Raw genomic sequence first — 27,002 nt, 5'->3', positions numbered from 1 at the left:
CCGGATGCGTCTCATATTTTTTCATATTCATATTATTTTGTATTCACATTATACATATGCAATTATACATATATAAATTAAAATGTTTTTTTTGGATGTATAAAAATGTGCTGTTGACATGAATTTTTGTGGTAAATCCTACTTATTTGTATTGATTTCAGAGTGTATATTTGTGTTTTTCTATTTAATAGGGGGCATGGAATCCAAGTGCGCGCCTATAAATAAGCAGGTCTTCCTGTCCGGCCGCCCGTTTGCATGTCACATTTTTATCGGCGCTGGACGAGCAGATGTTTGCGCGCCGCGAATTCCGCCTAGCAACAAGTGGAACTCGTGCGATTCCGTCAATCTGTGGCGCGTCGTGTCCGCCTGATAACATTTTATGGTGAACTTTATTGACTTTTTTTTTTTTATTACAAAGAAAGGCAAACGATTTACAGCCTTTGCTAAATATAGGCAAGCCCAGCCTAAACATTTGGAACTAGCGTTAGCAAGCGCCAAAAAAAAAAAAAATCTTTTTGAGAACATTTTCGCAGCATTTCATTTTATTCTGTATTTCGCGCTTTGAGTTTTGCGGAAAACGGCGGGAAAAAATCTTCTGGCGGCTTCTTGATTTTTCATCCTTTTCTCGCTCCCCGTCTAAAATTTGCGTTTGCGCCAAGTGGTCCATTCCGATTGCTAAAAAATGCTCAAAATGTGTGTATTTTTACCCCAAAAGGCACATATTGTTTTTTAATGGCAAAAATGTTCTCGGGTGTGGAAGCAAATCACTAAAAAATTCAGTTTTTTTTTTTTCAACTTCAGCACAAGCCCCGCCCCTAGAAAAATACAGGAAGTACTGGTAAGCGAGTGGCTGAAAAGTTGACCAAAGTTCAAAGCTGTAAAGGCTATAGTGCATTTTAGCTTGATCCTGAAACGTGAGCCCAAATCCCCTAACATCCCCGAGAAAAAAAACAAAAACGTCTCCTTGGTGAAAAACAGAGGGGTCCAAATCAGCTCCCCAAAGGCAGGCGCTTTTTTGGGGGGCCACTTAGCCGACGTCCGCTAAGCCCCGAGACGCTTAGCGGCCGCGCCTGTTAGCGTTTTGACCGTCTGTCAAGAATTCTTCAGCTTCGGGTTTCTTCGACTCGTTATCCGGACGGCCGCTTGTTGATGCGTTTAACGCCGACGGGCGCATTATGGGATGGCGGGAGCCAACATACATACGGGGGCTCCCGGGCACCATTGGCTGCTCCTTTGTTGTATTTTTAGGCGGGTTATTCTGGGGCCCGGTCCCGGCAGGCTATATAAGCCGCCCCCCCGCCGACTCTTGCCCAGCGGAACAGCTTCATGCCGCGCTCTCGGGCAAACTCGCAGCGGGCCTTTCGGATCCACTCGGGGTGAGCGGTCGCCGCGCCGACCTGCGCCTGGCCATTTTTAGCGAACGCGTCCCGGCCGTCAACAGCTACGCTTTTTTCTTTTTTTTTGGGAGCGCCTTAGGTCTGTTTGAAATATCCTTTTGGAATTGGAAAATGTTGCATGTCAAAACGATCTACGTTAAAGCTTTGTGATTTTCTACGATTTGAATTCCAACCGTACGAGTCGGTAGCAAGTCCGAAGACGGGTCGGATTTGTTGCTGCCGCCGTTGGTATTTACCAAGCGTTCCAGACTGTCAAAACGGTCCAAGCGGGCATTTCTGCTGTCTCATGCTAAAACCTTTTCAAAACAAAGCTACACTATTGCTCAATACAATTATTTCGACCAGTTATAGACGGTCGAAATATTGAAAATTTTGTTTTTGTTGGTTTTGTTTCCTGCAAACTAAATTTGTCTTGGAAAAATGTGCCCAAAAATGAGGGATTGGCGTACGTTCAAGTTGTTGCATTTCTGCTTTTATCTACAAGGTGTCTGTTGTATGTTTTTAAACCAAAAAAAAAGTCTTGAGTACAATGAATTTAAGCTAATAATGGAGAAAGAAGAAGCTATCTTCTTTCACTCATGCTAAATGTGACGCCATTAGCGTAGCGACGTCTCCTTTCTCCGACCGGTTACAAAAACTCAACCAATGAGACGAGCACTATTAGCGAGATGCGTCATTTGTAGCCAGTTGTTTGCCCTTTGCGATGCTAACGCTAACTGTAACGCTATCAGAGATGCAACCAGGAAACGGACACGACTGCCGGCTAGTTTTTTCCTTGTTCCGAAACGCGACAATTCCAGCCGGATGAAGTGGCAAAGTGGATATAATCTGCTGTAAGATTTGACAAAGACTAATGACTCAACCTTTGCCGTCATTACCAGTCCCGAATAGAAATGATTTAATTGCCAATTCATCATTGTCGTCCAGAGAAGGCGTCGGAGAGAATACTTGAAGAGAGGGTCCGTCCTGAGTGGGGGTGTTTGATGGCGTTTTGGGTCAGTCTTCTGCGCTTTCTCCCTCTAGGTCGTTATGATTTCCGCGTGATGTCGGCAGAGGTTGGAATCCAGAAGTTCTCCTTCCCCTTCTCCTGCTCCGCCCGGCGGGACGAGGCCGGCCGGACGGGATGCATCCAGGTGAAGGCCCCGGAGCTCCGCGGGCTTCCGGAAAATCCCGTCCTAAGCCCTTCCGGCGCTGCGGCATTTGCGGGGATTTTGGCGGGCCGCGCCGAGCCGGCGGGGGAGGCCCCCGAACCCCCCGCGGGCGGCGTGCTTTCCCGCCGGAGCGCGTTTGAGAAGCTGGCGGCCGAGGCCGAGGACCAGCGTCCCACGGCCAAGAGGCAGCTGTCGTCCGAGAGCGCCTCCAGGAGCCTCGCCGCGGTCAAGAAGAGCGCCGTCGGGGAGGCGGGGCCGCAGAGGAACCCCAGAGCCGAGACGCGGGCCGGGCGGAAGTGCGCGGCGCCGACGACGGCGGGGAGGAGGAAGAGGAGGAAAGATCTCTTTGCCGGTTCCGACGTCTTCCACCGACTGGATTCGCATGTCATCAGGGCGGGAGCAGAGGTGAGAAAGAAAAGAACTAGCCTAGGCTAGTGCTACGCTAATCCGAAGAATACGAAAGGACGCGGGCTCATTGGAGCAAGAAAACGGGAGTCGCAATTCTATGCTCGACGGAATTCTGCCAAAAACGGCAATCCTGAGAACGGCGCCGAATGTAAAACAATGCGCTTTGCCGGTGTTTGCGCCGCAGCTTAAAGAAAAGCGCGTCTGCGACGTGCCGACCATCGTGCAGAGCATCGCCGGCGTCGCCAAGAACGAGCTGGAGAAAATCCGCGCCGTCTGGGTTTGGCTCTGTCACAACATCGGCGAGTATCGGCCCAAACGTCGGCGGCTCCATCCGCCGCCGCCGCCATCCGGGACGTCAACGCGCCGGTGTCTCCGTCCGCAGAATACGACATCGCCGGCTACCTGGGCCGATCGGAGAAGCTGTGCTCGCCGGAGGAAGTGATCGCGACGGGGCGCGGAGTTTGCAGCGGCTACTCCGGTCTCTGTATGGAAATGTGCAGGTGACGGCCGTGACTCCAGTCAGCCTTAGTCATACGTTTGCGGACTTCCGGGCTGAGGGTCCAGGGGGCGTAGAGGGTGTGCGTGGTGGGTCGCGGGCGGACCCAGCTCAAACTGAACAAGGACCGGGTTTAGAAAGGCGAGGTGTTGGGAGGGGACAGGTCGCAACGCTTTGGAGATTCCGGAGACATGGACGTTTGGATGAAACTAGAAAAGTCTCGACGTCAACTGGATGACTTGACAAGTCTCGGCAATTTGAAAACGTAGCCAAAAGCCAGAGCGCGGGTTTCAAACTCCGGTTCTCAGGGGTCGCTTTTTCTGCTTTTCCTCAACAAGACTTCTGATTCGAATGATTAAAAAGCTCCGCAGGAGCTTGAAAAGGATCCGCATCCTTTGAATCAGGCGTGTTTGAGAGAGAGGGTCGGAAAACATGCAGGATCCTGGCCTTGGAGAAGCGGAGTTCGACGCCTGTGGCCTACAACGTGGAGGTCCGCGATTTCTCTAGCCAAGCTTCCTTTTTCACGTTCACTGCTCCGATTGCGAGTAAACTGAGATCATCATCGTGTGCGCTGAGATTTCTCCGGTGCGCGTCGGGTCCGCAGTCGGTTTAGAATTTCGTTGGAACTCCGCCACTTGAAATGCGAAGGTTTCGACTCGATCCCACGTCTAATCGTGAGTATTTACGGAAGGAAGAAATAGACTGAGTGGAATAGCAGCGGGTAGCCTTGATAGCAGTCAGGGCCAATCTTGTTTTTGCCTTTTTTCGACGGGGACGGTCAATTTTGAGATTTGAACCACAGGCGGCATGCCGGACACACTGAGTCATATTCCACAGCGCAACGCAATTAAGCGACTTTTTTATTGGCTCGCAACAGAGCGGCATTCTGCGCTTAATCCCTCGGGATTTTCAAGACAGACATTTTCCGTCCCGAGCGACGGGCTCGAAAAAGGGACCTGATTTAAGACGGGGGGGTGGGGGGCGCACGCTCCGCTTGTTTTGACAGGCTGCTGGGCATCCAGTGCCAAGAGGTGGCGGGCCACAGTAAGGGCATAGGCTACCGGCAGGGCCAGAGCCTGAGGAACGTGAAATCCGATCACCTGTGGAACGCCGTGCTGTTAGGGGAACAGTGGTTCCTAATGGACGCCTGCTGGGGAGCCGGACGAGTGGACATGGAACGCGAGAGCTTTGTCAAAAGGTCCGAGGAGGGAACCCGAGAGTTATCCCGCCGCCTCGCTTGATTTAGCGGCGACCGGGCTCGAAAAAGTCGTCCCAGACTCTAAAGGCGCACCTGTCTCCATCTGTCGCCCCCGGCCAAGGTTCGACGACTTCTATTTCCTGACGGAGCCGGAGGAGTTCATCGAGTCGCATTACCCCGACGAGGAGAGGTGGCAGCTCCTGGAGGCGCCCGTCACCTTGGAGGAGTTTGAAAGACGGGTCTTCAAGACCTCGGCTTTCTTCGCCATGGGGCTCCGACTCATCCGGCCCCATCACTGCCACCTCGTCACCGGTCAGAACAAACCTTTCGACCGGATCACAATTGACGGGCGCGCTTTCTCCGACGGTCTCCTTGAAATCTTTTCTCTTCAGAGGGAGGCGAGGCCAACGTTTCCCTGGGCTTCTCCCGGCCTGTGACCTTTACCTACGAGATCACGCCCCACCGGGACTCGCTCCGCTGCGGCACGCCGGAACGGAAGGAGAGCGGCCACTCCTCCTTTGGACTCTTGACGGTGTCCCCGCGCAGCGTGAACCTGCAGCTGCTACCGGCCGCCAGCGGAACCTACGACCTGAGGCTGTACGCCAGGCCCGAGAGCGCCAGCGCGCCGCTGAGTTGGGTGTGCTCCTTCACAGTGGAGTGCCGGGAACCGAGGGCCACCGAGGAGATCCCGGAGAACCCCTACCTGTCGTGGGGTCTGCAGCCGGCGGCCGGATCCCTGGGAGTGGCGGGTAGCAACCAGGGCAGCGAGATGGCGGAAGTGGAAGACGGCCGCTTCAAGTTGACCCTGAGGACCTCGCGCTCGCTTATGATGCTCTGCGAGCTGGTCCACCCGGACCTGGAGGCCTCCGTTACCAAGCGCTGCCTGGCGGCCCAGATCCAACCGGAGCTTCTGACCTGCCACGTCCTCTGCCCGTCCCGCGGCTTCTACCGCCTCTCCGTCTTCGTGCGGGACTACGAGAAAAGTGAGGCCAAGTTCCAGAACGCCGCCAACTTCCTGCTCCACCGCGAGGGTAAGGCGGCGGGCCGGGACGAGCTGTTCCCGCCCGACCTGAGCTCGGCGTGCGGGCCGGGCACCCGCACCTCGGAGGCGGGGCTGTCCAAGTTCAGCCACGCGGCGGCGCTGCTGAGCACGCCGCGGGGCAAGTGCAACATCACCTTCCACAACCAGCGAGACCTGGAGCTGTACACCACGCTCAGCCGGGCGGAGGAGAAACAAAGCGCCGCCTTCCCGCTGGCGCGGCACCTTTTCTGCACCCACAACGACAGCAAGGTGACGGTGAGCGTGGGCCTGCCGGACGCCGGGACGTACCGGCTCAGCTTGTACGCCAGGACCGCCCCCGGCGGGGACTTCAATCCCATGTGCGACTTTGTGCTGAGGAACAGCTGCGAGCGGGCGGGCCTCCCTTTCCCTTGCGTCTACGCCGGCTGGAAGAAAGGCTGCGTGCTCTTCGAGCCCCGCGCCGGCCTGCTGGACGCCGCCTCCTGGGTCCGCTTCCGGGTGAGGGTCCCGGGGGCGCGGCGGGTGTGCGTGGTGGGTCGCGGGCGGACCGACCTCAAACCGAACAAGAGCCGGGTCTGGGAAGGCGAGGTGTTCAGCGGGGAGGGGGGGGCCGAGCTCCGGTTGGCGGCCAACTCTGGAGAATCCGGAGACATGGTCGTTTTGATGACCTTCGATGTCAAAAAGTTGTCCTGAGGACTTTGGTGCCTCCAGATCCCCATTAAAGTGTGTGTAAAAGGCAATATCGATATCCTTGAAACCATATACTTATAATTATATAAATGAGGATTATCAAATCTCAGGTACTTAAGTATTAAATCAATAAAGTATCTAGGATGGAATGTCTGGACTCTTAAAAAAAACCTGAAAATACGTCCCTGGCATTGAATGAGTTCAGGTTCACGTGCAGGCAATTGTTTGTTTTTCAAGTTGTCTTCAACTATTACGTCGTTTTTGTCGTCAATTCCACGTTGGAAACGTTTTTAGTAGCCTCTGACTTTAAATTTCTGCGGAAAAATCATACTTTCAATTTATGTGACTTCGCAGTCATAACAAACGTCCCTCTGAAGGGATATTTTTGCAACTACGTGAAAAATGATCAAAAATGAGTTTTGACGGACCTGCGTCAAACCTGCGGTGCCAAACATACGGCCCGCGGGCCGAATTAAGTTTTAACATTTTTAGCAGTGCTCGGATGTTATGTTTGCATTTGTAAGTATTTGTAACGTGTAGCCGCAAGAACAGCTGCTTTGTAATTAAATAATGATTCATGATATGAGCTTGTTTTTTGCTAGAAATGATGACAATAAAAATGGAAGGAATGTTGATTGTGTTTGTGCTGTCACGTTTATGCGCACTTAAACTTTTATTGTCTTAAATCTACAGTGCAAAGCACCCGCAGCTAACGACGGCAACAAATACGCTAATGTAGCGAGCTATAGCAAAGCTCTTTTGAACTTAGCTCAGATTCGTCTGGGTGTGCATGGTTACAACCGCAATCTAGCACAGAAAATTAAAAAAAAAAAAGCAACCAAATGAAAAAACGAGGAGCGGAAAGGAGCCGGAAGGATATCTGAGGAGGTCAGCTTTCTGTCTGCCCTCCTCGCGAGAAAAGAAGCTTGTTGTCTTCCTTCCTGTTTGTTGTCTTTTAAATGCTCTAGGTTGCCCGAACTTAACAAAATGAAGTGAATTCACTTCTTGTTTTTCATCCTTTTCTCGATCCCCTGTGAAATTTTGCGTTTTCACCAAGTGATCCACTCCTATTGGCCCGCACCTCCCATTTATGGTCCCACGAGAACATGCCCTTGGATTAGGCTCGCGCAGACTTTGAGGCCTGCGACCACTCAAGCCAGTGAGAGTGACGAGTGTTTAGACCGGGCTGTCACGGCGGTCCGCAAATAAACCCGACACAATGAGGGGCGGGGCCAAAACACTTGTTTGATATTTGAAGTGAGGCGGCGTGCGAGGGCTTCAAGGCGCCTGCGTGTTTACGAGCGTATGCTGCGCGCGTTTATGCGGGCGGGCGGGCCTTGCCTTAAGTCGCGGTCGGAGCGACGGGCTCGGCGGCGGCAGCGGGAAAGCTTGACGTCACGGCTTTGCCATGCGGGGCCCTCCCTCCATCTGCCTGGCAACAATGGCGGCGGCGTGCGCGCAACTTCCCTGGCTCATAAACACACACATTCACACACGCGGCGTGAGGAAACGGGAGCCGTAAAAGCTCAGCGTGTGGCGCCGCATCCTTTGAATTCTCAGCACTTTTTGAGCTGCCCTGGCGCTTTAACGCCGCCGCTCAGCGACAACAAATCAAAGAGTTAGCCGCACTCGACAAAAGGCACAAAGCGGCGCGTCTCAAACGTGGCTACCAAAACGCACTTCGGGGGATACGCGAGATTTTTGCAGGTATCGGCAAAACTCATTCAAGGCCTTAAAAGAAGCAGTATGGGGATTCTTTTCAAATTAAGAGCCAATAAATGGGAACATGAAGTAACGTACTGCTAAGTTGTGTTATACAGTAGTGTGAAGATTGACCGATTATCAGTTGAGCCAATTATCGGGGCCGATATTTGTCTTGTTGGTGCATATGGGCATAGGTCCCTTTTAGTAACGTATTTTCGCACTATAAGGCGCACCTTCAATTTTCTCAAAAGCCGAAAGTGCACCTTATAATCTATAAAATACAGCGCTTAAACCGCTAGTTTTCACTTTTGGAGAAGGAATAAATCACCATGTAAATTCTGTGGCCAGGCCAGCCACTACATTAGCTTCTAATCTATGCACCTTATAATGCAGTGTGCCGTGTATATGAAAATTCTTATAAAATAGGCCATTCATTGAAGACGCGCCTTATAGTGCGGGAAATACGGTGATCTTACGGACGATATTATGCCTCCGATCACGCACTTTTCTAGATTGTTTATAATCAAAGCATTATTAATGACATTAATGAATCCGTATAAAACTTGACAAAATAAACGCATGACATTTTTTGTGAAGGAGTCACTTTGGCAATAGGCTGGGACGGGATGGAACGTTGCTTCATGTTTGAATGAATTTGCTCTCGGTTTGAAAACAAAAGTTCTGCTCCCGTGGCCAACATACGTATATGTCATCGGGATAAATGTTGTTTCGCGATGCATTAAACACAGCAAAAGACAAAAAACAAAAACAACATTCAACTAGATTGGCGGATACATGCGCAAAGCCTAGACAATATCAGCAAAATTGACCCACATTTACGAGCTCAACAGTAATATTCGGCCGATGAAATGAACAAAAGACGTCTGCGGCAATACACTGAATAATCAGCATCTCTGGTGGCGAGTATGCATTTGATTAATTTTTGTGCTTTGCAGCGTTATTAGATGAAGCAGTGGCTTGCAGATAATGTATTGCATTTTCGACTTGTATTGATGCTTGCTATAATTTTAAAGTGATAAGCGCTGGTATTAAGAGGTGGATTACCATAAATGGGGTTAAGTCTCGGCTGAAGGCTCAGGTACATCGCGTACAATCCGCTACGGCTTGCTACCGGGGTCGCACAATATATTGAAAATACATCGTCACGGCGATAACGGCCTGTGCAATATGCGCATTGCAAAGACGGGCAATAAGTTGAATATGGAAAGGTGTGCTTTTATCTGACTTTCAACAATCAGATGCAGGCTACCCAATAGTATATGCTAAGTGAGGAAGAAGGAGCCAGATGGACCGTCGTGAAAATATACATCTGCACACAGACAGGCATGGTAAGTTATTTCGTTTCGTTATTTAAGTCATACTGCAATAATATCGATATCGCAGTGTCCATGCATATTTTGGGCATATTTTTCCAATATAAACTAGCTCTACCTGGTACAAAAAGTCATCAGGCATTCAGCGTAAGACATATTTAATACGATAAATACAAACACAATAAGATTATTTTTGTACGCATCAGTCACAGGAAAAAAACAGAAGTTACAGTATTTTTTTTGTGCAAAATACAATTTGACATTCCCCTTGAGACATAAGTGTTTGGCACCAAAAGAGAAGAAATGAGCCCTTTGGTTTTTTTTTTTTTCTTGTTCCCATAATTTAATTGTGTCGGCGTGACACCAACATGCATCACAACTCAATTGGGGACAGCGGGAATAAAAGCTTCCTCTTTAGAAGACAGGGATATTAGTCTCGCCGCTTGGACGGAGCACGTACGCTCTCACAACTATTTCACGCCGTACGTTGATTACGATATTGATTTGGATGCTGGAAAAAAAGATATTTTCCCTGCAAACGTCACATTACGCATTGGATTATCGCACCAAACTTTGTTTTTGTCCTATAACATCAGCTAGAAAACATTAGCCAGAAAGCTAGCGCACGAGGAATGTGTGTGAAGGGCCCTGCGGAGAGCCCCTGTGTGCAATTGCGTGAGACGGGCACCAAATTTGGCCCCAAGCTGCATTCATTAGAGATTTTGGTTTGGTCGAAATGCTGTTTGCGGTATTCTAAAAGCCCAAATGAATCGCGTGGCAGCACGGCGGACTGGTGGTTAGCACATCGGCCGCACAGTTGGTAGACATGTATATTTTCTTTTGGAGTTGTTTGTGAATAAAGTGTGGGGAGACGACATGTCTCCTGCAGCTGTAAGAGGAAAACTTTGAGCTAATCGCGGGATGGAACGGTACGGGATCTGTCGCCATATTCCTTGGAAAGAAGATAGCGGCGATTGCACGGACTGATAGTGTACGGACTTGGCCTACGTCACCCAATATCAGAAACTGATTGTTACCATGCTGCCATAATGTCTCCCCTAACCTTTCAGGGCAGCGAGTGGTCAGTAGGCGGGGGACACCCTCAACTGGTTGCCAGCCAATCGCAGGGCACACAGAGACCAACAACCATTCACTCACCCAATCATACCAAAGCACAATTTAGCGTGTCCGTGCATGATTTCGGAATGTGGGAGGAAGCCGGAGTGCCCGGAGAGAACCCGGAACGGGCACGGGGAGAACGTGCAAACTCCACACAGGAAGGCCGGAGCCAGGTGGATTTGAACACGGGTCCCTGAATTGCGAGGCGGATTGCTCACCGCTACTCCGTCGAGCTGCCTCACTTAAGTACATTAACTTCCAGATACTTAAGTATTTAATGGATACTTAAGTATACTTATATAACACCTAAGTATTAGATGGATACTTAAGTATCTGGGATTGGATGTCTGGATTAAACAAAAAAAAAAAACGTCCCTGGCATTGTGTGAGCTAAAATCAAGACTTTTGACTTACTGAATGACTATTCTGAAAATATCAACTTTAGAGTCGGAATTTTTTTGCGCGGTCTAATTTCTTTGTCGCAGTCGTCCGTCTTTTGCAGGACCTGTTGGGGCCAATTAGCGTTTGCGGTTTTGCCAATCCGTCCATCCAAATCCCCGGCGGGATTACGTCATCCGCACGTTTGGAGGCCGCCCGCTTCCCTTTGCATTTTTTTTTTCCTTTTGCGTCCAAAAGGATGTGGATGACACATAATCCCGCGCGTCTGTAATCCCGCCGTTAATCCAAAAGACAATGACACCGAGGCCTTTTTTTTTTTTTTTTTGCCCCGGGTATCGTTTGAAAACGTGCTTAAAGAGCCAATGGGAGCAATGCGATTAGCACCTGCTGAACACTGAAAATGACTTTCAAAAAATTTGATTTGTACGGCGCCTTAAAATGATTACAATGGGGGGGCGTGACCCCTCCTTTTACGTAGGCTAAGCGCAATACGTTATGTGCCATTGGAAGCGTTCCGTTATTGGAAGGGACACAAACGCGCCAGCGCGGGTCGGGATGGCGGCGAAGGCTCGCGGCGGCTTGGGGGGGGGGGTTTAGCGCCGCGGATTATATAAATCCGCGCGGACGTGAACGCACACGCGAAGCAGGGGCGCGCTTTTATCACTTTTGCCCCGTCGACCTGGAGAAAGCGCTTTTATTGTTTTGTTTTTCCTGGCTGGCCGACAAGGCGCTCGAGCTCAACCCCCCCCCCCCCCCCCCCCCCATTTCCGGCATTTTGACGCATCTTTCAAGGCCCACAGAATATTGAATGGTATGACCATGGAGAAAAGACAAAAGGAGAAAAATCCCACCACATATATATTTTGACGCCAATATTTTTTTGTGGCATCTGAAACGTCTGGACAGTCCTTCCCTTCGATAAACCACGAAGATTGAAAGTGTGTTTTTGATGGCAAAATAACAATTTGCGGAGATATGTAATAAAATGAAGAGGAGCGCTGGCCACATGTGTCATCTATCCTTTCTCTCTAAAAAAAAAAGAAAAGCGATAAAAATTGTTATCACTGGAACACGAGCTACCGTAGGTCTTTTACACGACGAAAATTCTCGGCCGTGGCACTGAAAGATTGAAAGTGAGAATTCTGAGAATAAAGTTATACTCTGACTTGAAAATCTTTGCATGACTGCAAACTAAACTAAAGCAAACTTACATGCTGAAAATGATCCAAAAATGAGTATTATTGCTCCCGTGAACTTGTAAATGATGCCTCAATCATCGGAAATGTAAAATAAAAACGTACCTAAAAAGTTCTCTCCCTGCACTCTTCACAGCACAACAGCACCATCTCAGGGCAAACAAAAGAACTGCATTTATATTGCCAACTGCTACAACTGTTATTAGTATGATTATTTTGAAAGGGTTAGGAGCATTTTATTTATTTATTTATTCTTCTTGACAGAATGTAGTTTGAATTCCGTGATTATTATGCACTAATGTAATTCTAAAGTGTTCCAATTTTATGCATTTTTATAGTTTATTAACTCATTCAATGCCAGGGACGTAGTTTCACGTTTTTTTTAAGAGTCCGGACATCAAATGCCAGATACTTATGAAATCGACAGTTAAGGACATTCATTTCGAGTATTAAATCGATACTTAAGTATCTGGGCTTGAAAAATTCAAATTAAAAAATGTTCCTGGCGTTTAACGAGCTAATATTATTATATATTATATAAAAGGGGAGAAACAAAGCAGAATATGGAATGTTCACATGTGCAAGATATGTAAACAGCTTGCATCTATCTCTGGCTTTCTTCCTGGTAACCATGAGTGGAAACAAAAAAAACAAAACAAAAAAAAGCCGGCGATGTAAAGATAAGACACGTAACACCGTCCTCAGCTGTTCCACCGCACTCGCTTAATTGCACTTTCATTAGCTTCGCGGCGGGGATTCTTAAAATAACGCGGCGGGCTCTGGCTCCGTTGTTTTGATGGCGACGGAAGGGACAGGTGGCGGGGCGGATCGGGTGACCGCCATCCTTGAGAAAGGCCGACAGCGGCCCGCTCGCCGCAAATAGAGGCATTAATTCGCCGAGTGACATCAAGGAATTCCCCCCCGTAGCCAAAACGGCCAATCCGGGACGGCCCGAGAAATTGCGCCAAAGCTCACCTGCCCGTGAAAGAAATGAGACCCCCCCCCCACCCCCCCCCCCCCCCCTCGCCCTTCCGGGAGATGATCAGGGATCAAACAGGTCCCCCTGCAGCTCCAGCTGGCGGTTGAACACCTCGATGTGTTTGTTGGCCTCGGCCACGTACTCCGCCACGAAGCGCCGCATGTCTGCGGGGGCGCCCCGCGGGGTCAAGGAGAACGGACGGCACTGCTCCTCAAAGGTTTTACCACTCTACCTTCATTTCTTCAGGATACTCGGATGGCAGTCTCGCTTCTCTCCAAACACGTCCACGTACTGACAACCGTTGTAAAAATATCCCGGCGGCAGCGGGTCCAGATGTCGGTTCATCTGCGCCACGCAAACGGCGACAAATCGCTTTAGTCGGGGAAGAAGAAAAGAAAAATCCGGGATTTTTTCTTTTAGGGATCACTCACGTGAATTTTCTTCATTTCTTCGGGCGAAAGCGTCATCTCCGTCTTTTTGGTCTTCTTGGCCTGCGTCTGTGTGCAGCGCGAACGGTTGAACAACATCAGATTTGATCACGGGTTTCCACAATATAAGGCGCCCCGGATTATTAGGCGCACCTTCAATTAAAGGCCTTTTTTTTAAACCGTTTTCCAATTATTGCGCACCGCAATATAAGGAGCATGGAATAGAAGCTACAGTAGTGGCTGGGCTTGCGTTATGCATCCGATAGATGGAGCCGCGCTAAAGGGAATGTCAGAAAAAAAAATCCCGGTGAATCGGTCAAACTTTATTCATAGACAATTAGAAATTAAGAGTAAAGATGATTTATTTATCTGAACAACGGGGAAAAACACCTCTTGATTACATTGTTTTGTTGATCTGAAAACCGTTTCTGGATTTATTTGACGAAGATATAAATTGCTTCGAAATGGGAGTATTTCTAACATAAAAATTTGAAGCGTAAAAAACACATTTATGAGTGAAAGGTAAAGGTAAATATTGAAGGGTTGTCACGGCGAAGAATACGGCACCTGCTCGGCGCAGAGTCTGAGCCAGTCCTTGAGCGCCTCCTCGTTCAGACCGACGCCGTCGAAGAGCAGGAAGCAGGAAGCGTCGCTCTGGGGCTCGCCGCTTTGCTGCGGGACCATGCGGAGGTCGCCGCTGACCGCGCTGTAGCTCACCTCCGTCGCGTGCGGCGAGTCTAGAGCGCCCCGCCAAACGGGAAAAAGTTCACACCCGCAGCAACGCCGAGGCGTTAATGTCCCGACGCCCGCGGGGGACCCGTGATCCCCAAATGCCTCCGAGAGAAGGCATTCTAACGCCGTGAGAAAAGTAGAGAAAAACATCAAGGGGGCAAATCCCAGAGTAGGAGTTTTTCAAAAGATCTCCCCGGGAATCCGACCGCAGTTGTTACTTCGAAGCAGAATGCTTGACTTCCTCTTCAATTTTGGTTATGGGCCCCGTGAGACTTTTTGGTGCATGCTATTCGGATACACATGGCCTAATTTTAGGTTAATGGCTGAAAGTGGTGTCTGGGGCTATTTTTTTCCCTAACGTTTCAGAGGGTGCTACTTTTGGGGGATTGTGTTGAGGCACAGTATTTTCCACACTATAAGGCGCACCTTCAACGAATGGCCTATTTCAAAACTGTTTTCATAAGTAAGGCCCGCCGCATTATAAGGCGCATAGGATAGAAGCTACAGTAGCGGCTGGGGTTGCATTATGCAGCCACTAGATGGAGCTGCGCTAAAGGGAATAAAGATGATTTGTGGAAAGAAGAATGGGGAAAAACATACCTCTTGATTCAAAACTGTTTAGATCAATGCTAAAACGAATCAAAAATAAAATTATGATTCCATTATAAATGAAACTTACATTTTTTTACATTTTTCTTTGCCGGTGTGTGCAAAGTTGCCTGACTATTTGAACCCTGAAAAAAATAAAGCCTCCTTTTCTTTGCAAATAGTGCATCACCATGGCAACAGCATGCAGGAAGAAAGAAAAAAAGACCCTCCCGATGGAGACGTCCAGATAAATGATCTTGGATGAGTTTGTTAAAGCAAAAGCAGCAATCGCCGCTCGGGCCCTAATTAGGGCTGCAAATACGGCGAAAAAATAGACAATCCTCCCACCGGAAAACTTGACTTTTCCCCACACGTTGTAGACGTTTCCTTTGAAAGGGCTCGGCCTTAAAGACGTCTTCAACGCTGCGGAGGAAACACAAGAAGGAACATGTCGCAGTATTTGACATTTTGGAGAACGGGGAACTCGGAACAGGGAGCAATGCTGATTTTTCATGAGGTTATGGTATACATTTACAGTATGTGTAATTAATAATGACACCGTTTGGTGGAATAATAGTATGTGTGTGTATAAATATAAGTATAAGAAAAGAATTTTCAAATTACTTCTATAAATATATCGAATATTACATATATTATATTTATATATCATATACAATTTAAAAATACATTTCCTGGACACACATGAAAATATAAACAATTCCTGATAAGGTATTACTGTGAAAGCACCTTGTCATTTTTGTAATAAAACGAAGACCTTGGGACTCGCAAAAGATGGTTTAGATTTCACAAAGAACGGTCAAATATCGGCCGCCTGGCTGATTATTTTTTCCCATGTTTGAAGGCCCCTTAAATGGCCGACTGAATCCTTTAAAAGGCCCCCAAAGTATTTTTCCAATTGTTTTTCTGCCGCCAGCGGGAAGGCGTGACGTTCTCGTCGCCAACTACGCGGTGCTCAAAAGCACAATCGCGGCGTCGCTGGCGCACAGGCAGAAGCTTGGCAGGCCGGGCCCTTTGGCACGCCGGCCGCGCTCATATTTGGAGGGCAAGGGGCCGTTACGTAAGCGCGGCGCCCGCCGCCAGCTCGTATCTGGAGCTTCTGTCGCGCATACGAGGGAAACGAGAAAGCGAGAACGAGTGGGAAGGGGGGGTCTGTCTTTCCGGCTTACCTTTACATCGGGCCACAAAGGGCGCGCGCTCCAGGGGCCGGCTGAAGGCCAGGCGATGCCGGGACACGACCGAGGAACCCCGACCGGAGCCGAAGCGTCCGTTGCACCTGAAAGCCAGCGCGGGCCAAAATCACTCTCGCAACGGTGGCCAATACATTTCCGGGGCGCAGCTGTGCGCCGACGAGCCATTCAAATAACATTCATCCCGATTGGGGGGACGCCAAGACACTTCGGGGGGTACCGAGGCCATCGGCGAATCTAATTTGATGCTTGTTTCAGTCAAGACGGGAGCTGTCCATTTTTGTTCTTTTTAAATGAACTCATTCAATCTCAAAGGCACACACGCAGCGGTTGAAAATAAACCGTACCGTATTCACAGTAGGCATTTACGATGTTTTACAACATTACATAACCGTATTACAACATTACTGAACCACATTGATGATTCGTTACTTTTGGATTAAATAACGCAAGTTGTTTGAAAAAAATTACATGAGGCGCCTGTTTTATTCAAATGATGATTTAGGATGTTTTACAACATTACATAACCATATTTCAACATTACTGAACCGCATTTCTCATTTAAGTGGATCATTCATTACTTTTGGATTAAATAACGAAAGTTGTTTTAAAAAATTACATGAGGCACTTTTTTAAAAAGTGACGTGCTACAGTACACCTTGAATTCAAGACAGAGCTTGAAAATGATCCTAAGGGTTAGTGAAGGTGTATCTGAGAGAGAGAGAGAGTGAGTTTGAAATCCTGCAAAATAGCGGCCCTTGAGGACTAGGGGTTTGACACCTGTGAGTTAAGAGGTACTTTATATACTAATATTTCACAGGGGGCTAAATAATGGGGGGAAAGGTTGAGAACCACTGCTATATACAGTAGGCATTTACTATGTTTTACAACATTACTTAACCATATTTCTAATTTCATCATTATTTTTGGATAAAATAGTGTATGCGAGTGGCATCTGTAAGGCGCCTGTTTTCTTCAAACGAAGATTGAAATGTATTCCTGCCTGTTTCTTCTGTCTGTATTAACTTTCCTTTTCTAAAAAGTCAAACTTTGAATTTAAGGCGGAGCGAGCGAGGCCAAAGGTCCGGATGCGGCAAAGCTCCTACACTATTACTTGGCCATCTTCCCGCGTTCTTAATTAAAGCGCAATTTTCCGTGGGGTGTAATTGTCGGAGGCTTGCCGCGAAGGCCGCCGGGCATCTTGCGTTCTATGGGCAGCTGCCCGCTCCCAGCCCAGTAACAAGCTGTTGGCCACACAGCTCAGTTGCCACGTACACGCAGGGATGGCCTTCCCGCCCCATCCTCTGTCGGTGGCGGCGCGCCCAGAAGGCCCCCTCCTCCACCCTCTTCCCTTCTCCCAAGATGATACCCTGGCACGAGCCTGGACCCTTGAGTAGTTAATCTCCACATTTGAGCATTCTCCAATGTCTTGGCTGGCCTCCTCCCCGAGTAAATAAGCGTGCTTCCAGGGACGAACTCCAGCGCAGCGCGGGCCGTTTCATTGAGCGACATGAAATTTGCAAGGCGTGCCCATCACAGGAAGACTTCCAAAAAAGAAAAAAAAGCCACGGCCGGAGGGAGATATGGTGTTTGCCATTTTGGTTTGAAGCAGTCATTACGGACCTTCACAAGAATATTCGGCTCCCCAAGCTAGCTTCTCACAGCACTACAACACGGAGTCGATATAACACACATGACTATACCCTCCAAAAAAAAAGCCGTGCCGAAACAGACACAGGAGTGGAATTAGTTTCAAGGAGTCTTTTTTAGCTCAGGAGTATCCTCTACGATTCCGCTGAATGGATGAATGAATATTGTATTTCGCCGAGTACAAGTCCAGTTAAAACAGCATGGATTCACACCGACAACCCCCACGATCACAAACTGATTGTATGCATTGTTGCCGTATGTCTCACCCTAACCTTAAGGGCAACAATGGCTTTGAAACTAGGGCCAACCCAAATGAATAAATGAGGAGCAGACAAGGAGAGCATTTAGACCAGAAGGAGATCTGAGAAAGGCGCGCCTCCCTGTCCGCTCTCCTCGCGAGTAGAAGCTAGTTGTCTTTTTTCTGGTTTGTTGTTAATTAAATGTTCTAGGTTGCCTGATCCTAACACATTTGTTTCGGAAGGAGACGCAATTTAGCATGAAGTTGCTGTATGTTCCGCCTCATTTGCTCTCAATTTGGAAAAAAAAATACTGCTCCTGTCATAGCACTGAAAAGCATGAGATTAGATTTTTTGACACTCAGGGGTTGGGGATTTGAGCTTCGGAGATGGACCTGAGTACATACAAGGGCACAGACAAGAGACGGCGAGAGAGGCATGATGCAAAGGACACCGTGCAGAAGGACATAGGCGGAGCCATAAAGTAGGATTTACAGGAGAACATAAACGAAGGTAATTGAGAGGATGTAATGACGATCGTAATGGAGAACATATTGGAAGACATACAAGAGGACATTGTAGGGGTGGCCGTGCAGGGAATTGAGAACGTAGCAGTAATACGTGTGCGAAGCTTCTCACCAGCCAGGGTAGAGGACATAACGTGCTCGCAGCATCTGAGGTCCGCTGAAGCTGCCCTCCGACAAAATCAGCTTGACGTCTTCATTCCTGTTGAAAGATGACAGTTCAGCCCATCCCCGTTTAACGACCTTATCATCTCAAAATACAAGGCGATAATCGAGGCCAAAGATGGAAAGAGCGTCGTAAAATAAATCAACAGTCAACATCCCCTGAACAAAGTTCCCAGAAGAGGAAAGGGAAAAACTCAAAAACCCCATCTGGGCAAATTAGGAAACCTTCAGAAGGGAGCGGGGTGGGAGGAGCCCCCTTCCAGGCTCAACAGTTTGCAAGAGATGCTAAACATAACACATCGTGCTGGCAAAAAGAGTGATGGCAAAACTGGAATCTATTTTATTCATCAACACGAGAAGATAGCCCGTGCAACGTCATCTGTTTGATTTCTGGCTCGTTTGCGTCGGTAATGACAACGCACATCCGTATGATACTTAACAAAATGGAGGCATACGACGTCACCATCACGCAATTCAGCAAAGAGCGACTTCACGTTCCAATCAATTTGCTCTTAATTCGAAAGACAAAATCTACTGTTCCCGACGGGACAATACGAAGCATCGGCGGGCATCCGACCTGGTGACGGCTCCTCTTGCCGCCGAGATGAAGGCAGCGGTGGGGTTGGCGGCGCGTACCACTTGCTGAACGTGCTGCACGAGGGGGTGCGCCAGGTCTGACGCGGCCCCGGTGAACACCACCGCGCTCACGATACCTACGAGCAAGCGAAAGGCCACTTTAACATTTACTTCATGAGCGCAATAAGTTTTTGTTTTCAATTTCTTCCATATTTGGGGTTCAACCAAATCCAGGGACCTAATAGCTCCGGTCTACATGTCAATTGTCACTTCCGACATTGTTTATCGGAGCATCGTGATTGGCTGGAGACTTGAGGGGCGTGAAGCAGATGAGAACTTACCTTGGCTGCACTGCTCCAGCAATTTTGGAAAAGCAAACCTGAAAGGGGGGAACAAAGAAACACTAATAAAACAATTTAAAAAAAAGACATTTACCGTCTTTCTGAGTTTCTATATGATGCCACAAGTCCATCAGTCCAGAATCTTAAATGGACTCTCCAAACCAAAATGGTACTTTTTTTTTTTTTTTGAGGGGTGGGGGGCGAAACTCACGAGAGACGTATTTTCTGTTCTAAACGAATCAGTCTTCAATTTTCCAAGCACAACGAGGCACTCATGAAAGCAGACCGGCTCCGATCACGAATAAGACATCAAGAAGAAAGGCCGGCGCATGTGCTGCTCGCCGGCTAGCAATCAGACATTTTTTCCCTGTCCAATGATGTCACCGTCCCTGAATTTCACGTCCGAACTGCGGGAACTGGAATGCCACTTGTCCGGGCAAGTCTTCATGGTAACCGAGTCATTAGCCCCCCCCCCAATCCATTACCCTCCCGCCTTCTGCGGATCAGTCATTTGAAAGGCATTTATCTTCCCTGTCCTCAAGTAATGAAGTGTCTGCATCCATCACAAAAAATGGATCATGACGGACCGATAAGCTTGGCCGAGGACGGTAGTGTGCGTGTGTGTGTGTGTGTTGTGGATTAGGAGGGCCATGTTGAGGGAGGCGACAAACGGGTCAGCCCAATTAACAACGCGGCCGGCGGTCCAATGACCGCGGCGCGCTCTATGTGGCGCCAAGAACGTCGGAAGACGCCTCAAGTAGTCCGCTTGCGATCATGTGCATATAAGCAGCGGCCGTAAAAAAGTCTATTAAGCGGAGTGGCGCGCCATGTGCGGGGGCAGCTCTGTCCAAAGCCTCCATGCATGGGACACAAAGAGCGTCAGATTAAATGTAAGGCTGAGCCGCCTTGACTTTCAATAGCTATAAAAGCGTCACGTGAACTCAGTCCCCGCCCCCCGCAAACCCACGACAACTCAGGACCAACATTTGGCCCCGTCAGTCAGGCGCATGCCGGGAATCCCGTCCAGGCTTTTAAATTATTATTTGTGGCAAAAATAACCTTTTTTTTTCTTGTAACTGCCTGATTTTTTTTTAAAAATATAAATCGCTATAAATCGTCACGCTTTACTAGATTAGCTAAGCGTTTATATCTCGATCCTCATTTTTAGAAGTCACGTACATCCCTTTCGAAAATTGCGCTTGCAGTAGGGATGAGGGAAAAAAAAGGCAACTTTAAAAATAGGTTGACTAAAAATATCTGCCTGGAAACACTGGCGTAACCTTGTATGTGCCACTGTTTTCCACACGCATCTTTCTTGCAGCTTGTCCGCAGCGCTGCAGTGCTGGTAGTTTTCGTACTATAAGGCGCACCTAAAAGTCTTCAATTTTGTCAGAAAGGTCACCGTGCAAGTTTTCATTTTTGGGGGACAAAAAAACAAACTAATTGCCATGTAAAGTCTATTTTTACCACTGCGATTCAGTTGTAAATGTATTTTTTCCAATTTAATTTTTTATAACACTCTGTTTGAAATGTTGATGTCCTACATATCCAAATTTGAAGCAACTTAGATGCAAAAAGAGCAGGTAAACTCTTTTAATATCAACAAACCATTATTTTTACTGAAACTTTCTATTTAATTGGACCACAATTTTACTCTTTTAAACTCTTGATTTGTTTGGGCATTGGGACCTCAGGCGTCCCTCACCTGTGCTCCATGCAGGAGGCGAGCGGATCCACGCAGGCGGTGACGGCGCCGATGGTGAAACGGGCTCGGACCGGCGGGTCCGGGTGCTGCAGCACGGCCTGGACCGGCTCCAGGACATCCGTGTAACTGCGAGAGTCGCAACGCTCCAGTCAGCATCCGCGAGTGCGGGAAATGATCCCGAGCGGCGAACGGTTCTCTCACCCGGGCGAGAGCACCAACAGGCGAAGCTTCCCTGCCGCCTTTCTCTTGAGGCCGGCGTCAACGTCGGAGAGAAAATCCTGCAGGCGGGAGGCCGAGAAGGTTCCGTCTGCCGAGGGAGGATACACCAACCACCTGCGTGCAGCGACAAACATCCTTTGGCGACAAGCGCTCCCTCTCCTCGCACGCAACTGAAAACGTGTCAAGAAAATACTCTGCATACTTTATTGTAGAAAATTATTTTTCTAAATTATTTTATTATGGGGGGGGCATGGCTCGGTGGTAGGGTGGTGGTCTCCCGGCCGAAAGGCCGCGGGTTCCATCCCCCGATCGTCGAGACCACGTCTAAGTGTCCCTGAGCAAGACGCTGAACCCCGGTTGCTCCTGAAGCTGCGTCATCAATAGCTAAATGACTAGTTAGCGTAAAACCCTTTGAGTAAGGTATAAAAAGCGCTATAGAAGTGAAAGTCCATTTACCAAAATTGTACGATAATATTGGCCAACAATTTAATTAAAGTACTAATATTTTGTATTTGAATGTTCATAATATTAATAATGGAACATTTCATAGTCATTTCATTGTAGATTTTAGCATTAATTTAATCAGAATGAATGGATACAAAATCTCCTCATTGGGAGGCCATTTTTTTAGCCCCAGAACTGATTTAAGTAACCTGTGACGATTATTAAAACAACCTTCAAAGTAGATCGTGTTTCTGCATTTGATTTTTATGCAAAAGACTTCATTGCATTGCAACAAAGAAAGCGCATTTCAAGACTAGACCTTGACGATGGATCGTTTTACTCAGCGCTGAACTCCGGTTATCTACCTCCCATACTCTTTGTTGAGGCGAACCAGGAAGCGGCCGAGCGTCTCCTTGTGACTTCCCGGCAGCCCGCTTATGATGGTGATGACAACCTTTCACGCAAAGCAAAACATGAGGTCAGCGTCAAATGTGCAGAATTTTGCCCGGTCCAACCAAGCCAACCTTGTCTGCTTGGCTGCTGGAGCCCGTACTCAGTTCTGCGGAGGGGAAGAGCGCCCCCAAGTGGTCGGACAGGATAGGCTCCTGGCCGATGCTGCTGAGGGAAAAATGCTGCAGAAACCTGTCCGGGCGTAGCCAGAACGTCAGATGCGGGATTTGAGGTTTAAAATTGATGTGATGATTTCACTGGATGGTGCGTGAGTACTAACATGTCTTGCTCCGGCAGGTGCGCGCGCAACGTGGTTAAGGTGCCCCTGCGTTTGGCCACCGGAGGCTCCTGACCGTTGTGCAGCTGCTGCAGCCTGCTGTGCCTGAGCAGCAAGATGAGAGGCAGTGTTTGTGGCGCTTAATCCTCATTTCCCAAAACGATTAAACATGACTGAGCTTTTAACAGATCAAGGGGGAAAATAAAAAAAGCTGAGATTTTATGGTTTCGCGTAGCTCTGCAGTAGTATCCCCCCACATTCAAAAAACACAATTGCAAAACTTCCTCTCATCTCGTTATGAGGAAAAATGTGAATGTTTTGAGCAAAGAAATCTTAATAAAAAATGCTGGATTTACGATCTTAAAATAAGTATACTTTTCTTAAGAAGGTTTTTGCTAGACAAGATATTATTTATTTCCTCTAATGACTTTTTTTACTTTTCAAAAATGGACTTTTTGCAGTGAGGAGTGACAACGTTCACAGTGTGATGTTGAATATTCGAAAAACAATCATCAAATTTGATTCAATCTTACATGTTTTTCTGGTTCCAGGTCAAGTGATCTTGGTCCAATAAGCGCAGAGGGAGTCCACATTCAGCACTTTGCCAGACGGGCAAAACCTATAAAGGGGTCGAATTGAGATTTCGGCGAATCCAGATTCCTCGTGAGCATCCTTGGCGAGGGTCTCACCTTGGAAAAGAAGCCCCTGTGGCTTTTGGACCTGGGCTGCAGGGTGAAAACCAGGCAGTGGTCTGAGCTGTGCAGGGGGAAGGGCAGGTGGGGGAGCAGGGTGCTCTTGTGCTCCACAAAGAGCGACGCCACCCCATCGGGGTCCTGGAAGAAGATCAAACGTTCGAAGTTTCTCTCGGCCTACCGCTAAGTCACGTGGCGAGAAAGCGTACCGGATGGTAGAACCCGACGGCGTCGATGTGTTCCCGCGAGAGCGCGATGCTTCCGTACTGACAGTGGACGAAAAGAAGCCCCTCGGAAAAGAAGCTCAACTTCCCTGAAATCAACATTTGGACGGGAGGTCAACATGAAATGGATCGCAAAATGTCTGCCGTTGGCGGCGCTTACCGTCTTGGGGCGCCGAGAGGTGGCTGCTGGACAAGATGTACGCGCTCTCGCCGTTGCTCAGGGCGCCGCCTAAACATGTGTCCTCCTCGTTCTGCACATACAAGCTTCATTAGCAACATATCATTACAGCTAAGTTTGGAATGTGATAACTCTCATTTTACAAAATAAATAAATACCAGTACAATATAGAAATGTCCAACATCCTATCGTGACGGCACCTTCAATGGAAGGCCTATTTTAAAAGTGTTTTCATATATAGGGTGCGCCGCATTATAAGGCGCATAGAATAGAAGTTACAGTAGTGGCTGGGCTTGCGTTATGCATCCACTAGATCACAGGCACCAAACTGAAGGTCGGGGGTCCAGATCGAGCCCGCCACATCATTTTGTGTGGCCTGCAAATTGCTGATTTGACTAAAAATTTTGGGGGGAAAACAAACAAACAAAATTGCAAACTCGCAGTTTATGCGCTGTATAAGGCGCATGGGATTATAAAGCGCACTGTTAGCTTTTGCTCAAATTCAAGGCTTTTAGGTAGCCCTTATAGTGCGGCCAATTCGGTCGATTTTAAGATGGTATTCGGGAGCCCGATTTTTTTCATGGTCACTGAAGTGCTCCCAGGAGAATTTGAACAAGGACTCCCCCTTCCAGAAAACGCCGACCAAATCTCACGCTGCCGACTGAAAATCAGGATTGCGATTGCATTGTCGTTGCGGTTCCGCTAGAGTGACATCACCTTTGTGAGTTGCTGGGCCAGCTCTGACTGCTTCACGTCAGATTCCATCTGCACCGAAAAAACAACGAGGAATCCTTTCAGTCGCCTTTCTAGTCAAGGTAAAACGTCAAATGAAAATACAAGAGTATTGAAGTAGGAAGGTTACCATCCAACAGGCGTAACGAGGCACGCTAGCCGTTAGGACGGTGTAGCAGCTGTCTGCTGTCACCACGCCGTCTGCAAAACAAAGACAAACAAACAAGGCAATTTACTCTCCGTAGAAACTGCGCAAATGCTGAAAAAAGTTATTAATAGCCAATTTTCATATGTGAAAATGGCCTGCAAACGCTGAAAATTATCGGCAAACTGATACGCTGTAGCATACGCATGAAGGGGATTCAAAAAGTTGGCAGGATTTTGATTATCTTACAACTTAAAACTCTTATTTTAAGTCAGAATTCTGACTTTAAAGTGAGGGACTATTTTCTCAGAAGTTCGGGACTTTTTACCCTCACTTTTGCTTTCTTTCACATTCACTTTAAAGTCACAATTGTGAGAATAGACATTCTCATTTAAAAGGGAACATTCCGAGTTCAGAATAAAGTCAAAATTCCGACTTTAAAAGTCAACCAGAATTCCGAAAATTCTCTTACATGAAAGCCAACATTTTAAAGTCAGATTTGTGACTATTTTTTTAATTTTGATTTTTCAAGTTTGACTGAATTTTTATTTGGACTTTTTTCTTGATTTGCTTTTTCCTTCCTCAAAATCCCGACTATAAACGATTCTAAATTTGAAGTCGGGATTCTGAAGATGAAGTCAAAATTCTGAGGTAAAACTCAAAAGTTTTTTGTATTGACCGGCCCTAAGCGTCCCCATAAAAAATGCACACTACCTTTGTGTTGAATATTAATGCTGGAGTCAAGGAAGGCCTCGGAGAAGAGCACAGAGCCCAGGTTCCCTCCGTCGGCCTGCAGATCTGGCACGTCGCGGACTATCATGGAAGCCTAGTGGAAAAATAGCAATTCATTACAAAAAAAAGGGATTAGATAAATAACTCCAGATGAGTAGAGAACTGTAAATCCTTACAGTTTTGACGACAAAGCGGCTGAGGACATCAGTCAGTGGAAGGAGCCTTGAAAAAAAATGAATAAATCAGCTTGCATGTAATCTATCTGTGAGCAACCATTTTCTCAACCTGTGAAATATTTTTTTTTTAGCCAAGTGCACCCCTTAACAATGCAAAAAAAAGACGTAAAACATCCATGTCCGATTCAATTCAAATCAAAACGGCAGGTCTCTAGGTCTGTGTTATTAAGCAATGTCAAAATTTGATTTCTGACTAACTTGTCTGAAAACCGCATCCCCAATGGCAATGGCAATCTGTATAAAATGGATCAAAATGAATGCATGCAATGTTTTATGGGAGAGCAATACGTTGCTTCGTCTCCCAGTTGATTTGCTCTTAATTTGAAAAGAACACAAACCGATTCTGTCAGAGCCTTACCAAGCATTCAATTAGGCTGTGAGAATCTCCCGTGACGCCTACCCCATTTGAGAAGAGCCGATTGGCCGACGGCCACTCACCTTCCCTGCTTATCGGCGGCCTGAATGTTGAATTCACACCTAGACCTGAACGAAAGGCACAAACACATATCAGCACACCTTGATCCATCTGTGAAAGGTCCCACGCGTAAGAAGCAACCTTAGAAGACTCCGGTATGCGCTTAAATCCAACGAATCCAAGGACGCCAGGAAGGTGTGCTCCGCTACATCTTTCGCCTGGAATATTAAAGCCATGATCGTTGAATGGCAAAACGGGGCAGGTAGGAAACGTCGTCTCCTACCTTGCTGGCGCTGGAGGTGCTGGAGAAGCATTTAATTCCTCCTAGAACGGCTTGAACGGCCGCAGAGTACACGCGAGACAACAAGCTGCAAAGCACCCATAAAAGGAGTCTTCATTTGGCTCAAAAACAAACTCAAGCGTATGACAATACTTACAGGACTTGGCTTTTCTGGGCCTTGTTGTGTGTCTGTGCGTGTTGACTTCCTGTTGGATGAAATATGGACGCACTTTAACACTAACAGTGGATTTTGTTGTTGTTGCTATTTTACTCTGTACAAATGACAGTAATGCGCATGACAATATTGTGACATTATAATACATGCCCCCCCGAAAAACGCCCCTAGACCCTTTAAGTTTATAAGTGAGGCAGGTAATGACACAAATGCAGTTCATTTAGTTGCCTTGAGATGGCGCCGGTGCACTGTTGGTATGCGGAGAACTTTGTTTAGGTCGTTTTATCTGTACGTTTTTATTTTACATTTCCAGCGATCGAGGCATCATTTACAAGTCCACGGGAGCATTCATATTTATGTAAGTTTACTTAAGTTTAGTTTAAGGTCATTACACTGGTTGTGTAATGAGCTTAATGAGATAGATTTACAATGCAAAATTCATATTTTCAGGAATGTGGATGAGAGTAAGATAAAAGTAATGCAATAGTAGTGTAATGCTTTACATTTCAAATCCCGTAATATTGTAATGTGTCTAACTACTTTGAAATGACAGTAATA

At 47.6% G+C, this 27,002-nt stretch overlaps 2 protein-coding genes across 5 annotated transcripts in view; one reads left to right on the top strand and one right to left on the bottom strand.

Moving 5' to 3' along the window:
- The first annotated feature begins 1,326 nt into the window (after positions 1 to 1,326).
- On the top strand, positions 1,327 to 6,976 carry ky (kyphoscoliosis peptidase). The gene is made up of 7 exons (XM_088432552.1): positions 1,327 to 1,376; positions 2,421 to 2,953; positions 3,141 to 3,255; positions 3,339 to 3,456; positions 4,459 to 4,650; positions 4,772 to 4,962; positions 5,043 to 6,976. The coding sequence occupies exons 2-7, from the start codon at positions 2,441 to 2,443 to the stop codon at positions 6,362 to 6,364; spliced, it is 2,451 nt and encodes an 816-aa protein (XP_088288678.1). The 5' UTR covers positions 1,327 to 1,376; positions 2,421 to 2,440; the 3' UTR covers positions 6,365 to 6,976.
- Positions 1,844 to 27,002, bottom strand: part of dnaaf9 (dynein axonemal assembly factor 9) — a 28,844-nt gene continuing 3,685 nt past the window's right edge. The window contains exons 12-37 of one of the 4 annotated variants that reach the window (XM_088432544.1): positions 26,427 to 26,475; positions 26,273 to 26,357; positions 26,131 to 26,207; positions 26,013 to 26,057; positions 25,515 to 25,560; positions 25,321 to 25,432; positions 24,592 to 24,662; positions 24,447 to 24,494; positions 23,712 to 23,802; positions 23,537 to 23,640; positions 23,325 to 23,468; positions 23,169 to 23,254; positions 22,639 to 22,740; positions 22,433 to 22,550; positions 22,274 to 22,362; positions 21,447 to 21,578; positions 21,246 to 21,371; positions 19,541 to 19,578; positions 19,201 to 19,336; positions 18,574 to 18,660; positions 16,028 to 16,134; positions 15,189 to 15,263; positions 14,088 to 14,257; positions 13,524 to 13,589; positions 13,325 to 13,437; positions 1,844 to 7,832 (exon numbers count right to left, since the gene is read on the bottom strand). In XM_088432544.1, coding sequence (XP_088288670.1) covers positions 13,327 to 13,437; positions 13,524 to 13,589; positions 14,088 to 14,257; positions 15,189 to 15,263; positions 16,028 to 16,134; positions 18,574 to 18,660; positions 19,201 to 19,336; positions 19,541 to 19,578; positions 21,246 to 21,371; positions 21,447 to 21,578; positions 22,274 to 22,362; positions 22,433 to 22,550; positions 22,639 to 22,740; positions 23,169 to 23,254; positions 23,325 to 23,468; positions 23,537 to 23,640; positions 23,712 to 23,802; positions 24,447 to 24,494; positions 24,592 to 24,662; positions 25,321 to 25,432; positions 25,515 to 25,560; positions 26,013 to 26,057; positions 26,131 to 26,207; positions 26,273 to 26,357; positions 26,427 to 26,475 — 2,315 coding nt within the window. In that variant the 3' untranslated portion in view covers positions 1,844 to 7,832; positions 13,325 to 13,326. Of the gene's footprint in view, positions 7,833 to 13,130; positions 13,257 to 13,324; positions 13,438 to 13,523; positions 13,590 to 14,087; positions 14,258 to 15,188; positions 15,264 to 16,027; positions 16,135 to 18,573; positions 18,661 to 19,200; positions 19,337 to 19,540; positions 19,579 to 21,245; positions 21,372 to 21,446; positions 21,579 to 22,273; positions 22,363 to 22,432; positions 22,551 to 22,638; positions 22,741 to 23,168; positions 23,255 to 23,324; positions 23,469 to 23,536; positions 23,641 to 23,711; positions 23,803 to 24,446; positions 24,495 to 24,591; positions 24,663 to 25,320; positions 25,433 to 25,514; positions 25,561 to 26,012; positions 26,058 to 26,130; positions 26,208 to 26,272; positions 26,358 to 26,426; positions 26,476 to 27,002 lie in introns of those variants that run through there. The other 3 variants (XM_088432546.1, XM_088432542.1, XM_088432543.1) reach the window with 3 other exon arrangements.

Source organism: Hippichthys cyanospilos, chromosome 14, assembly GCF_059441005.1.
Source record: "Hippichthys cyanospilos isolate Australia breed blue-spotted pipefish chromosome 14, RoL_Hcya_1.0, whole genome shotgun sequence".
NCBI lineage: Eukaryota > Metazoa > Chordata > Actinopteri > Syngnathiformes > Syngnathidae > Hippichthys > Hippichthys cyanospilos.
The sequence above is the reverse complement of the archived record's forward strand: the minus strand, read 5'-3'. Positions and strand labels throughout refer to the sequence as shown.

Coding starts and splice junctions, on each gene's coding strand:
- ky (XM_088432552.1), top strand. CDS start 2,441: ATGTCGGCAGAGGTTGGAATCCAGAAGTTCTCCTTCCCCTTCTCCTGC. Junction 2,954..3,140: donor TCATCAGGGCGGGAGCAGAG/GTGAGAAAGAAA, acceptor TTTGCGCCGCAG/CTTAAAGAAAAGCGCGTCTG. Junction 4,651..4,771: donor CGCGAGAGCTTTGTCAAAAG/GTCCGAGGAGGG, acceptor CCCCCGGCCAAG/GTTCGACGACTTCTATTTCC.